Raw genomic sequence first — 14,437 nt, 5'->3', positions numbered from 1 at the left:
TTTTTATCCTACTGGATAGGGATGAATCTAGCAAAGCACAGTGCTAGCCTGAGAAAATCAAGACAGCTTATGATATATTGGCTAAGTAGTAAAATCACGGGCTGGGTTCACAATGAGCTAAGCCAGAATCAAACCAACCAACCATTATGGTTTATAAGATTTAAGGCTTAGCATGATGTGAGAACTCAATCAGTTAAACAAAATGCAGCACAGTAAAATGTATTAAGTCTGAATCTCTTTTTCTTTCTTTCTCTTAAGTGCATTTAGTTGTTGGAACATGATGACAAGCAGTTCAAAGTTAAGTTTTGCTTTTCATTTAATTTGGAATTCTGTAGTTGTGTTTCCTTCTGAGAAAGGCAATGGCAAACCACTTCTGTATTTTTGACAAGAAAAATGTACAGACATATCCATTAAGTGTCTAGGTCAACCTGAAGAAGACTCCACCTTTTTATGTGTATGTCCCATTTTCCACCAGCAGTGAAGTTCTAGGGCAGAGATAAGGAAGCGAATGGCATTATGGCCTCAAAATACATGTACATCTGTCACAATCTTTTGTGGCTAGGTGGACAATTGGACATAGGCATCCACTGTTAGTGCAAGGCCATTAGCAAGTGTAATAGCTACTACTGCCCTTAGATTGACAGTCAAATAGTATGATCAATGTTATTCAAATCTCTGTAATTATCAAGTTGTGGTCTTTCAAAATCCCAGTGGATCCAAATTCCCAGATGGAATAAATTGTATGTAAACAGTGTGTAACAATAACTTTTCATTGTGCACTACAGTCAATACTTTTGTTTCCTGATGAATATTCTAGTTTGCAAATGACCTCATTTTCTTACATTATGTTTGGGGGCGGGGGACAGACTACTCCAAATATTTCTAAATGGAAACTAACATTTCCATGAGCATTTTACAAAAGAGCACTGAAAACCTGTGATACCATCAAAACAGCGATTGTTTGGAGGTGAGTTAGTTAACGTTTTGTTTGCAGGAAACTCCTGCTTTGCTTGCTGGAAGACAATGAAACAAGGGAGCTACTTGCTGCCACACCTACCTTGCAAGAGAGCAGTCAGTTCTTTGACCTGTGATGAGAAAAATAAAAATAAATTATGTTTTTAAACAGAGAGAGAAATCTGCAGGAGGAAGAAAGCTTGTGGAAAAAAGGCTCCTATTGCTTCAGTTTGAACGAGGGAACTGGTAGAAACTATTATGGGAGGGAGGAAGACACACAGTGGCTGATTCCCCTCGAGAACAGTCATTTTGATCAAGATGATCAGCAGCAAATCAAGAAATGTGGAGTTCTTGGTGCTCTCTGAGCTTGCCCTGCCAGTTTTGATGGGGTGTGGTGGGGTAAATAGGGCAAGCTAAACAGGTGGCAAACCCCACACTCACTCGCACTGATGATGTTACCTAGTTGGATAATGAAATGTTTGCAAGCAAACCACCAAGCTCAGAGAACACCAAGAATGCAACAGCTCAATCCTGAGCTACAGATATTCTCTTCTATTAGATCAGGAAATACACAAAACAGTTCTTAGCTGCCTGAGAACTTGCCTTGCTCTTTAAACACTGACTTCTTGTAGATGCTGGAATGCTTAACTTCTATTAAGAAGGAAAGGCATGTCATTTCTTTCTCTGCTTTCTCAGGAAGAGATTACCATTTTTCAGAAATCACTTAGAAAATGTGACAACATTTTCAGATTTATTAGTATGGAGTGTTCTGTCCAACCTGATCACGCTGACTATGGATTAAGTGACCTTTCATGTAGTACATCTGGAGAGCTGATGGTTGCTCTACAGGTACAATGTTCTAGCACCCCAGTTAGTTCAGGAGTCCATGGTTTCATTATTTCCTGTCATTTTTTTAAAAAAATTTAAATCCACAAATGTTTCACATGAGGAAAAAAACACCAAACCGCAATGCCTGGGGGCAATATAGGCATATTTAAAAAGAGCTCACTTAGCGGTGAAGGAGAACTTACACATTATTTAGCACATACCAAAACTAAGATAGATTTCTCTACTGGAATGGTATTGATTTGCATCAGCTAGAGTTTTCCCCAGCATCTCAAGATTAGAAACGAAATGAATGGAATAGGGCTGATTGTTGATCACGGACAACAAAAACACATTTTGAACAATCACTTTTCTACTCCCAACAAAAACCTCAATTATTCAAAACAGTTCATATTTTATAATAACATTCTAAACCAGAGTTTCTTACCATCTGTCCCATTTCCACTACAGAATATTCATATGTATAAATTACATGACTTTGGTGACATCAAAAGGCTTTAGTATTAAATTAACAAATGCAAATAAAAGATAGGAAATAATTATTCTATACCAAAAGACCTGCTGGTATTTTTTATTAATGGAACATGCCATCTCCAGATTAAAATTATTTGCAACTGGGAAATGGAGTGGGGCAGAGAAAACAAATCAATACTGTTTCCCCCCAAAGCTAGATAACCAGTCATATTTTGCAGTCTTCCAAGCAATTTCTAACAAGGAAACAATGCCAAAGATTTCAAGCACTCAGTTTTTGGTCCAACATTTATCAACAGTGGTTAAGATTAACATCTAAACCCACTTTAATTTATAGCATTTTGCTTTGGATTAGAAAGAAACATATTCTTCTAGCATTCTTGCCCACATAGATAATTGCATTTATCTCTTTTTCAATAGCTGAGATTCGGGGACTGGGATCTTTGTGACCAATGTGAATTCACAAAAGCATGACTAAGTACCAGTAAAAGGGGGCCTTCTGATTTTATGAAATCAGACAAAAAATACCTTCAGTGTTCCTGATGCTCCCTCAGCAGGGAGTCAGTTAAAGGGGGCAAGCAGGTTAAGAGAAGCAGGATGCTGGAATGCAGAAGTCAGCAATGGTCCAGGAATGTGATTTGTCACAGGGTCAGCTTGAGTATTATATGGAGATACTCAAAGGGAGGGAAAATGTTCAGAGGAAACAGCCTTTCTGACTTGTTTTACTTTACATGATAGCTGAATAATTTCTTTAGTTGGAAAATCTGGAAAATACATATACTGCTTCTTTTGGCTTCCAGTGGAATGAACAAGAACAATTTTGGTTATGTTTTTGTTTAAAAATAACAAATAATTTCATCCAATAATTTGTGAATCCAGGCCACAGAGCCCTTTCCAAGTCATTTGCATTACTGCTCCTAGATGCACAGTCCTCTGAAGAAATAAAAATGTCATGTCACTATAATTATTCCCCGAATATAAAATATATACTAAAAGCAGCCAGTTCTGGGCCAGAGGAATCCAGCCATATGGCTCAGGAAAGATTTTACAAGAATCAAAGAAAGTTCTGGCAAAATACTGGTTCATTGCGTATTACAGTTTAGAATAAATTCTATGATTTACAGCTTCTCTCCAAAGACTTGAATCCTGTAAGTGGAACACAGATCAATATGGAGAGTGACTTTACAGTTTGGAATTGATCCTTGCAGTTAAATTAAAAGAGAAAGCTGTTCTATCTACTTATTTCAGATTCCCTATCCTTGCTCTTCCCAGATCATGGGATGGGCTTTTCTTGGGTGCTCATATCCATAATTTCTGATGGCATCTTCATTTAGTCACTTGCACCAGACAACTAATTTCAGCAATAACCACTGGCAATCCATTTATTTCATTAAAGTGCCAACAGGCTATATGCATGCCAAAGTGCAATTTAATTCTGCTTGAAAGCACCCAGTTTTCCTGAATGACTAAAAACCCATACAGACATGGGAAGCAACCTAATTCAACAATAAAAGTGCTTCCCTAATGATAGAATATTTGCACACCATGAGAAAAAAATGATTAATTGCAAGAATTAATCTAATTTGATTCTGTAGATATGCTGAAATGGGAGGGGAGTGGGGAGAAAATGGCTTCACTTAAACAAATAGATGTTGCACATTATTGGCTCATTAAGCACTTCCCTTTTGCCATTACTTAAGCAGCACTGCAGGGATGGAATAATAAATCCATAAAACATGACTTTGTCCACTTAGCATTGATAACCCAAGATTGTTATGCTCAGTCAGCTGCCTAATTCAGTAATTACAAGGGCTGGGCTGACACAATGACAAGCAATTCTCATGCTTACTTTCTCCCAGAGTCTTCTGAAGGAGGTCATGCTTGGCCTGGAGCTTGGTGATGAGATTCCTCCCTTCCAGATATTCCTTCAATTTCTAATGGAAGAAAAAAAAGAAATAAAAATATCTCTGAAGAATTAAAATTTATTTCTCAAATATAGGAAAGCAATAAAGCAAGGAATCAGAAAGACCCAAGACAGTCAAGGTTCTGGTGCCGTGTTCCATGAAAACTTCTATTATGTGAGAAAGAATTTGGAAGAAATTAACCACCATATTTGCTGTTTAATAACTAAGACCAATATAATTAAAATTTATCAATCAGGGATACTTGATGGTACAGTAGTGCTAGAAAACTCTCATGGATCAGATCAGAGACGGAAGTTTTGTTTCACACAAGAACCAGTCAACATTAGTAATCTTAATTTTTCTCCATCACTGAATGATTTCATATTCTACTCTTCCCTCTGCCTTGTCCTATGGTTTTTAAAATGGGATTAACAGTATATTCAGATCTGAGAATAGTAAAGTATGTAGGTGTAACCTCTATTAATAATGAAGCATAGAAATTTGTATGCTGTTTGAATTCCTTTTTAAAAAAAGCACCCATGTAACCCAAATGAAACATACAATGCTTTTAAAGAAACTACATATAATCTCTGGAATACTATATCGCATTAATTGCAAGGCATGTCCCATGGATATTTGAGGCTCAAAACCTCGTTCAACATTCATCTAGTCCAGCATTCTGTTTCCTAGTGTTATCACTCAATTGTTTCTGGAAGAACTTAAACTGTAATTGTTATTCAATAATCAAAGATAGGCTACCTATGAATATGAATATGCCTGGATGCCCCAAAGGGGCAAAGCCTCCAGTGTGACATTGCAACATTACTTTTGTTAGTCTGATGAAAGTAGTGAGTTTCTGTGGATGCTGCTGGATCTGCCCTCTATTTGCATTTTATGTAATGTGTGTGATGATGTCATTAACAAATAACATAAATGGATACAAATGATGTTATTTATTATATTTGTACACTGCCAAAACTTGCTGTTCATGTAGCTTTACAACGATAAAAAACCACAAAAAACAAACTACAAATAAAAATAAAATAAGACACAAGCACAAGAAAAGAGAAACCAATTATAAATATAACAACCATCGGCACTTTAATTGTAATGGGTGGCATTATCTTTCAACAGTTAATGAAATGAAATAGTTAATGCGGAAAATAGCTCCATTTTAACAAACTTATGGAAGGATATCTGGGTTGGCTTTAGGGGGAGGCAACTCCAGAAAATGAGGTCCATCCCACAGAAAAGTTGCCTACAAATTTTCATCAATTTCACCTCTGATAAATGTAGGATACTCAGCATCCCCAACTAGGACAAATGTTTTTTGGCAGGTGCGTTCTATCTAGAGAAGATGGTCCTGAAGATACTCAGAAGCCAAGTTATGTAAGTCCTTAAAGACTAAAACCAATACTTTGAATTGTACCCTCCTAGCAGCCAACTCTGTGTCTTCAGTACAGTATTACATGACTGTAACAGGCTCAATTTGTAATTTTTTTTTTGTATTATGTTGATTTTTGATGGTTTTCTTTTCTCTATGAAATAAGCCACTTTGAGTCATTAGAAGTAGGTTGGTATAAAAATGTTGCTATAAATCAGTAAACTACAAAATGAGTGCGAACATATACAGTTCTTTACTTACAGTTCTTTACATTTATACCATGCCAGCCTTTTGCAAAGCACTGAAGACCTGAATGTGCTCCTGCACCTGGGGGTTGGGAGGTTAGATGGCCTGTTGAGAGGTTTTTCTCAATTGTTTTGTTTAGGTTTATCCTTGGCAACCATTGCATGCTTTCACCTTTTGCTGATTTTTTCCCCTATTTTTAACATGTTGTTAGCCGCCCAGGGTCAAATTTGTGAGATAGGCAGCCATATAAATCAATTTAATACATACATACATACATTTAGGCCCCACTGGTCAAACTGAAACTTCAGTTAATCCGTAAGTGAAAAGAAGCTGACACAACTCCTACATGGTGCAAAGTTAAACACAGTATCTGTCAGTATTAAATAACAAATTCCTAACTTTGCTATGTGAACAATTTACACAAGAAGCTAAAATCATGCCCCCCCTCCCCCCCCCAGTACAATTAAAGTAAACTATCATTTGAGTCAAACTTGACTCTGGTGACAACATGGACACGTCAATGCAGTTTTCTTGGTAGCAAGATGTAGATTGCCACTGGTGTTTTTTTTCCCCCCAAAAGTTTTACTTTTCTTCCCAATCTAGCCCTAACCCTAACCCAATCTAGCCTATAACTTTGGTATTTTCAGATGACCTTCTATCCAAGTACTAGCCTGGTCCAATTCTTATAATGACATATTTGTTTCTCTTTTCCCTTTGAGAGTTTAAGGGGTATAAATGGAGGCTTCCTTTTATTTAATCCTCTCAACAACAATCTTGTTAGACTGAGATGCAGTGACTGGACTAAAGTTGTTCAGTTTTTTCAAATAGATTTTCCTAGTCCCGGTCTAACAATTTAACACCTACACTATATTATGTAAAAGTAATTCTAAATAAAACTTTACCTTTGAGGATAAAGACCCCAGAGGGCCCAGCTTGTCATTCCTTGATGTGGCACTCTGATCAGAAATGCCAGTTCAGATCACTAGAGAAGCATCAGGAGTGATAAAGTGATAAAGGAGTGATAAAGGAGTGGCTAGGGTTGCCTCACCCGACACATTTTGCACAGTAATAGGCTCCAGGCATTTGGTCTTTAGTGTTGTTCCCAATCCTTTTCATCCTTGATAATATCTGGGAGGTCTACTGGGATTGTACTTTGTATTTACTCATTTGATCTATATCCTAACTTCCTTCTAAGAGCTCAAGGCAGCTCCACAACAACAACCTTGTGAGTTACACTGGACTGAGAGAGCATGAGTAGCTGAAAGTGGACTTAAACTTAGATGTCCCCAATCTTAAGCCAACGTCTTAACTATAACATAGAAATCTATGGTTATGTTGTGGTGACCATCTGAGTCCATCTGTACAGGGCCCCGTAAAGCTGCACTGGTTATAAGAACTAATAATTTCATCTCCTGCCTCTGTTTAAATTAGTTATTTGAAATTACTTTCCCGAACTTCAGTTATAGTTCTTTTCTTCTTATAATATGGATGGAAAAGTCATCTGAATTCCATGTGTAAAAGGATATAAAAGGTTTACGCTATATTCATGGAAAGTGTTCTTGCAAAGCACTCAGCGGAAACTCCTTAATCTTCTTATCTGACACGGAGCTCATTAAATACCAGGCGTGTCCAAGTATCTACACTATTAACATTTTTGTGCATCTATTCTTTATTCCGTATTAGTTTAAATGTTTTAGATTTCAGTGAACTGATTACAGAGTTACGGGTGATAGCTTTGTATAGTTTAAATAAACAGGGTTAACCCCACTGCTTTGAAGAGCAAATTGTCAAAAATCAGAGCAATCAGGTTTTTAAAAGGCAGAAGGGAAACATTTTTAAATAAAAAACCAAAAGCCAAATATCTTCATTGTTTAATGCAAAATTAACATAACTGCCAAGATACATAACGTTTAAGCAAACAGTAAAGCATCTACAGTACCCTGAGAGATTCAGGAAACAGTGTGCCAAAGCCATGATTGGACCACCTTTCAACACTGATATGTTCGTAGTTCAGTGGCTCGCTCCCTGCTGTCAATCAAGGCTCCATTAAAATAAATAACCACCTGATAATAAGCAGGCCAAGTGCCTGTCTGGAGCCGATTTAAACTGAAAGTGATATTCTGAACCCCAAACTATTATATCACTGAATGAAGATTTTTTAAAAAGCCACATTGGACTCCTGTTATTCTAAACAGTTTGCTTCCAAATAATGTATAAACTTGATGCTGGTTTGTGAGCAAATGTGACCTGAGGAAAAAAAGTCATAGTTTGCCCCATTTAGAGAAAGCAACAAACTACAATTTACTACTAACTAGAAAGAGAATGTTTTCTCATTCTTTCCTCGTCCACAGAGGAATGGGGGAGGAGGGAATGCACACACCTAAACCTCACTATTACTCATTTCCAATCTAAGATGTTAACAATCATCTGAACGTAGCCAGTGGCATGCAACTTTGAAAAATATTCAGAACCTGACACTTCTGCCTCTTTAAAATGGGATTTCTGAATGTTTTAAAATGAAAAGGTCTATTATATTCACTTTGAAAGACAGGAGAGGAGAGGAGAGGAGTATGGGTTGAAGCTGGTGTGCAGGAATTTCTGATTCGCTTGCTAAAGACAGACATTTTGTAAACAAAGGACAGAAGGCCAAAACCTTCAAAGCTCAGAAATGAGTAAATGGAGGCTTCCTACTGAATCAGGGCTACTGATTCAGAAAAGGAAGATTGGCAAGATTCACACCTTGGGACTTGCAATACATAAAAGGCAGAATTCCTGGGTCTGGTTTAGGCAGCCTGTCCTCCACCCCAAAGATTAAGTAATGGCTACAGATCCTCTTGCAACCCCACGGACTGTGGTTTAGATCACCAATGCCTTACTTCAGTATGAGAATGAAGTTGCAGTTCAAATGGACTAGTTAACCCAGACAATGAACCAAGAGATAAGATATAATCTGCCACTAGCGACAGCTCAAGGCCTTCAGTTTCTGCTTTTGCAGCCCTCTAGTGCCATCCCTTCCTGGCTAGTATAATAGGAATCTACACAAATTTACTACCTTCCTCACTCATTCTGAGTGATATATATCTCTGTAAGACCTGAGGATTTTCTCACCAATTGCCCTTGTATAGGTTTTATAACTGGACTGATGACCAAGGGAGCTTCAGAATGGGCAATCTGCCTTCTGAGATAGAACACCCTGAATTTTGGAAACAATTTCATGACACTCTTTAGGACTAACGCTTGACAATTCTATTAAACAGGTGACTACCAACTGTGAAATTTGCTGCCTGCAACAGGACAGATATTCTCAGTGCAACAGAGTACCCTAAAGATTTTGGCTGCTTAATAAAATTCTGTTTCAAGTTGATGGAAGTCTTGTGCAGGAGGGCACAGGTTGGAGAGGAAGACACCACTGTTCTCATCTTCCTCCCCTCCACCCTAACTTCAGAGTCTTCAAAAGCAGAACCAATTTAGCAAAGCTCTATTTTCTGCCACAAAAAACCACACCAACACTTGAGTCCTTAGCTGAACCATCTGCTAAATGTCATACTTGTGAAGGAAAGGGGAATTTTGCAAGCAGGTGCCCAAATTGCTCCAAATCTAATTTATCAGGAAATAAGCCTGTCCTATTCTCTAAGTATTCAGAGGCTTGGGCACCCAGAAATTAATTAAACCCAGACGTGTGATGGGATATGCAGTCACTTAATCATTCCTGTAATGCTACTGATTCAGACGAGCTCAAAAATAAAACTGCAGGTCCTAACTGCAGTGCCAGTCTGGTGCCACTGGCAACTCCACCAAATCCTCTACTGCAGACAAATATGCTGTCAGGATGCAATACCCACTTCCAGTTGGCACTACCAATGTCTAGCTTTTATACTTAGGACTCATCTTTGAGCACACTGAACTTCTACTTGCTATCAGCAATTATCAACAGTCCACACAATTTTATTTAGCAGTGCTATTACATTTTCCAAGAGTCTTGGGAATGAACTAGCTTCAGGCTTAAAATCAACATATTCATTGGGATAAACCTCTGTTTCTCCAGCTTGCAAACTCACAGCCTACAGGGCCTCAGCTCACCACCACTCATCAAGCCTCCTATCTTGCCTGCAAAATACATGCACTGTGCTGATATGTTTGGAAAGATGATAGCATGGAATCTGCCCTGCCATCAACGCTGTGACTGTACTATCAATCTCATTCAGATACCCACAAAAGATAGAACCGACCTGCCTAAAGGACTGCTGATGAAAACTTGCAGAAAGGCTTTATCTGCCCATCTTCCTCCCCTGCAAGCCTCCCTACCTTTTAAGGACGTCTCTCCCCATTTGGTCCATGATCCATGTGCCCCTGAACTTTCTAATCATTAAGAATCACTACTGTATCCTCTTTCCATCATTCCTTATGTGTTAGAACAACTGCAGGAGGCATGAATTTTTACTAAATTAGATCTCATAACTTACAAGCTGATTTCCATGAAGGAGAGGCATGAATATTTAACTCTCTTTGATACTTGTTATGGGAAATGTGGTTCAGATGACTGATAAGCCTTCCAAGTCTTTATGCAATTTATGGAATATGTTTTTCCATGGCATTTTAGATTATTCTGAAGGGTTTTTTTATTTCAACAGTTTGCTTAGTTATTTTGAGAATCCCAAGCGCCACACTAAACGATTTTTGGTAGTCCTTCAGTATGTGTGTAAATACAGCCTCCGCTCTAAACTAGATAAATTAGTCTTTAAGTTACTGTCATTGGACTATTTGGGCTACCATATTTTCTTGAAAGCACTTCAGATCTATTCTGTCTTGGTGCCTTCCTCCTCATTAAGGGCATATTGCATTTTCTGAACCTCACCAATTTTTATCATACATTTGTTCCTAATGTTGCTCCTGTAACTGTACAACTGTACTATAACAAGCCTTCTTCTTGCTCAAACTGACATTCCTTCTCAACCCATTCTCCAGATCCCACATGCCCTCTTTGTGTTTAACATTTTGCCATGGGCACTGTGCTTTTAGTTTGCTCCAGAATTTGATTAAAGTTTGGTCTCCTTTGCATTTTTGTCTTGACAGCTATTTCCAGATAGGCAACATCATGGTCTTTTTAACAAGGAACTTCTGGACATCAAAGATGCTTTTTAACAATAGTAACATCTCCTTTAAGGAGCAGAACATCCTACTGAAATCAGTATTGACCACAGAAATTTGAAACACCTAGACTTCCCAAAATTAAGCACCAGGTCAGGTGGATACAATTCTCTTTCCATTTTAACTTTCATACCTCTTATATTCTTCGCTTACAGAACAAGCAAGCTAATGTTTTATCACGTAAGTCAATGTACTTTTTGCCTTTTGATCCACATCCCACATCCATCCTTACGCAGCCTCTCTAGCATCTGGCCTATCCTGTGAGATTTCTGGAACCAGAAGGAAATCAGAAGGGAAACTATCAAACTTATATTCAGCAACAGTTGACTCACATAGATGACTTTCAGGATATCTCTAATTTTATCTGTCCCCTTTGGAATGGTCCTTCTTTCTCAAGAGAAGAAGTTTTCCACGACAGCCAGCTCACTGAACATCTTAAGTATTTAAAATGATTCATCCCCTGTGTTTTTTTGGTGGCCTTGTATTAAAGAAGATATCTGTCAGAACCTCGCAATCAATTAACCAGCATTTTAGCTAGCTTGCTCAGTCCTGCCATAATAGTATTGGGCGGGGGGGGGGAGTTAGGTGAATAGCCGTTAGAGCAGATGGCTTGTTATCTAGTTCTCAAGAATGCCAAGGTTGTACCAGCATCAAAGCAGAAGGCACCAGAAGGACCGAGGGGGGTTAAGGGGGGCAAGAAAGAGGGGTTAAGAAAACATTGCTGTGCATGGGCTTTTCAGTTTCAGCAAACTCTATAATGGACTGTATGTTAATCCTCAATAAACTGATTTTCTTTTGGAATTGCTAAGTCTCCAGGGAAGGTTTCTTTTTATTGGGTTGAGAGCTGCAGCACCTGACATTTTGCTGAAACTCCCTCAAAACTTTGGAGTTTCCACTGAGGGGTTCACCTATCGTGGAAAGCCCAAATCCCATGCTAGCGAGTGCTGTCCGGGATGGAGGAAGAGACCACTGGATGCGGAGCAGTCGGCGTCGCAGAGAAAGACTTAGAGGGGCTCCCCAGACCCATGGCTTGCTTAACTTTGAGGTCAGACAGGGAGCGGCGAAAAGCGCAGGCATGGAGGATGCCTGAGGAATACAGGGAAGCATTTTTTCTCAGCATAGAACCCAAGGAGTGTTGGTCCCTAGCAGTGGAGCGAGTGGAATCCACATGGGTGAGTGCTCTTGAGGGGTCCATGAGCATGGTACAGGTGGACATCACTACCATCAGAGGAGAATTGAGATGGATAGGAGAGATGGTCCGAAGGTTGATGGGAGCTCGATACCCGGACCTGGTGATGGGCGGTGTGCCAGGAGAGGAGCAGATGATGGAAGAAGCCAGAGAAGGGGCTCTACGCATCCCGGCAGGACCGCTGGCACCCGCAGCGCAGCCAGCTCAGCCCCAACTGGCATAGCTGGCCACGAATCGAGCAAAGGCGCTGAAGGAATGGGGCCTGATGATGAGCTACGTGGGGGGGGGGCGAAGGAGCTGGCCAGTTTCCTAGCCCATGTGACAATTTGCATGGAGAATTGTGGTCATTTCTTCCCAAACGACACATAGTGGGTAGTCTACGTAGCCTGGGTGTTAGTGGGACGGGCAGCAAAATGGCTAATAGAGATGCACGAAGCTTGAGCGCCTGAACTTCACCACCTCCTGAGATTCATGAGGGTGCTGCGAAGGAGATTTGAAGATCCGAGTGCAATAATGAAAGCTAGAACTGTCCTACACAGTCTCAAGCAAGGAGACCGCACAGTCGCTGATTATGCCCTGGAGTTCCGAAGCCTGGGGTGGAAACTCCGCAACTGGCCCGAGCAGTTCAAGGTGTCCTGTTTCCAGAAGGGCTTGAGACGGGACCTCTGGCAGCTGATGTACTCTGGGGAAACCCATCAACCCTCGAGGGATGGATTGCTTTGGTGGCGGAAGTAGAAGCTGACTGGATGGCTGCAGACCCAGGGTTCAAAAAATCCCCGAGCACCCTGCTAACCTCCCACCGAAAACTGGCCGGTAAGCAGAGAGCGGGCATCCCTGAAAAGTGTCCGAAAGACTGCACCTGTTTCAAGTGTGGGGAGATGGGGCTTTCATGACAAGCTGCCCTAAACCCGATACCGTGCATCCAGCCAGCCAGGCTAAACCATCTGGAATGTCAACGAAAGGTCTGGGAGCAAGGAAATTGGACCTGAGAGATGATACTTTTCGAGTGCGCATCCAGGAAGGGGATGAGTGGAAGACTGCTTTCAGTTGCCCTCTGGGCTGTTTTCAATACTGAGTCATGCTGTCCGGGTTGTCGGGGGCCTGGGGGTGTTTATGCAATTGATAAATAAGGCGCTGCATGAATTTCTGTACAGGGGAGTGCTGGTGTATTTGGATGACATTTTGATTTATTCCAATAATCTTGAAGAGCATGTAAAGTTGGTAAGGAAAGTTTTAAAGAAATTGTTGGATGCCCAGTTGTATGCAAAATTCTCAAAATGTGAGTTCCACAAAACGCAAGTGGACTATTTGGGGTATAGAATTTCATACCAGGGCATTAAAATGGATCCGGCAAAAGTGAGGGATGTAATTGGCTGGGAACCTCCAAAAACCTGGCGGCAGCTACAGTTTCCTGGGGTTTGCTAATTTTTATTGCCAGTTCATACCCAACTTTGCTGAAGTAGCTTTGCCCCTCACAGACTTGTTAAAAACTAAGGGGAGGGAAACAGCAAAAGCCCAAAAGCCTGGAGCGCCATTAACTTGGTCAGAAGAATGCCAAGCACCGTTCAAAAAATTAAAAAGCCTTTTTACAGTGGAGCCCATTCTCAAACACCCAGATCCTGACCTGCCGTTTGTAATTCAAGCCAACGCCTCGGTGGTAGCAATTGGGGCAGTTTTATTACAGCTGTCGGAGGGGGGCTGCTTAAAACCTTGTGTATACATTTCCCAAAAATTTACCGAAATGGAGAGGCGCTGGCTGGTCTGGGAGAAAGAAGCTTTTGCGGTCCGCTGGGCTCTGCTGACTTGGCAGCATCTCTTTGAAGGAGCATGCCATCCTTTTGAGATTTGGGCTGATCATAAGAACTTAGAGCCTCTAACGGCACCCCATAAATTATCCCCCAAGCAAAATAAAGAAGAGAAATGTCATTTTTGAGAATACCTTCATTCTTAAATTAATTACCAGCAAGACAATTGGCCAGAACTTTTATCTGTGGCTGAGTTTGCTTATAAGAACTTGGTTCATACCTCTACTCAGATGTCACCATTTCTGGACACATGTGGTTACCAACCACACCTAATGCCTGAAGTTTCCCATCCCTGTTTTATCGTAGAAGACTCCTGTTATTCCCAGGAACTATAGGCCACTTGGCACCTTTTCAATAACATGGAGGATGCCAAGGCCTCCTACAAATGCTGTACTGACCATTATCATGAGGAAGATTATCCCATTGTCATTGGAGACCATGTCTGGCTTTCTACAAGATTTCTCCCCTCCACCTGTCTAAAAAGCTTATC

At 40.3% G+C, this 14,437-nt stretch overlaps 1 protein-coding gene across 8 annotated transcripts in view; it reads right to left on the bottom strand.

Moving 5' to 3' along the window:
• SRGAP2 (SLIT-ROBO Rho GTPase activating protein 2) overlaps positions 1 to 14,437 on the bottom strand; it is a 226,142-nt gene that overhangs the window by 47,671 nt on the left and 164,034 nt on the right. For all 8 annotated transcript variants that reach the window (XM_088154402.1, XM_088154405.1, XM_088154404.1 and 5 more), the window contains 2 exons: positions 4,121 to 4,205; positions 1,058 to 1,085 (listed from right to left, as the gene is read on the bottom strand). In XM_088154402.1, coding sequence (XP_088010528.1) covers positions 1,058 to 1,085; positions 4,121 to 4,205 — 113 coding nt within the window. The remainder of the gene's footprint in view (positions 1 to 1,057; positions 1,086 to 4,120; positions 4,206 to 14,437) is intronic.

This window comes from Python bivittatus, unplaced genomic scaffold, assembly GCF_059951505.1.
Source record: "Python bivittatus isolate LINGU-HERP-01145 unplaced genomic scaffold, Pbiv_v1 ctg000700_np1212, whole genome shotgun sequence".
Lineage (NCBI taxonomy): Eukaryota > Metazoa > Chordata > Lepidosauria > Squamata > Pythonidae > Python > Python bivittatus.
Note: the sequence above shows the minus strand (reverse complement) of the source record. Positions and strands in the feature narration are given on the sequence as shown.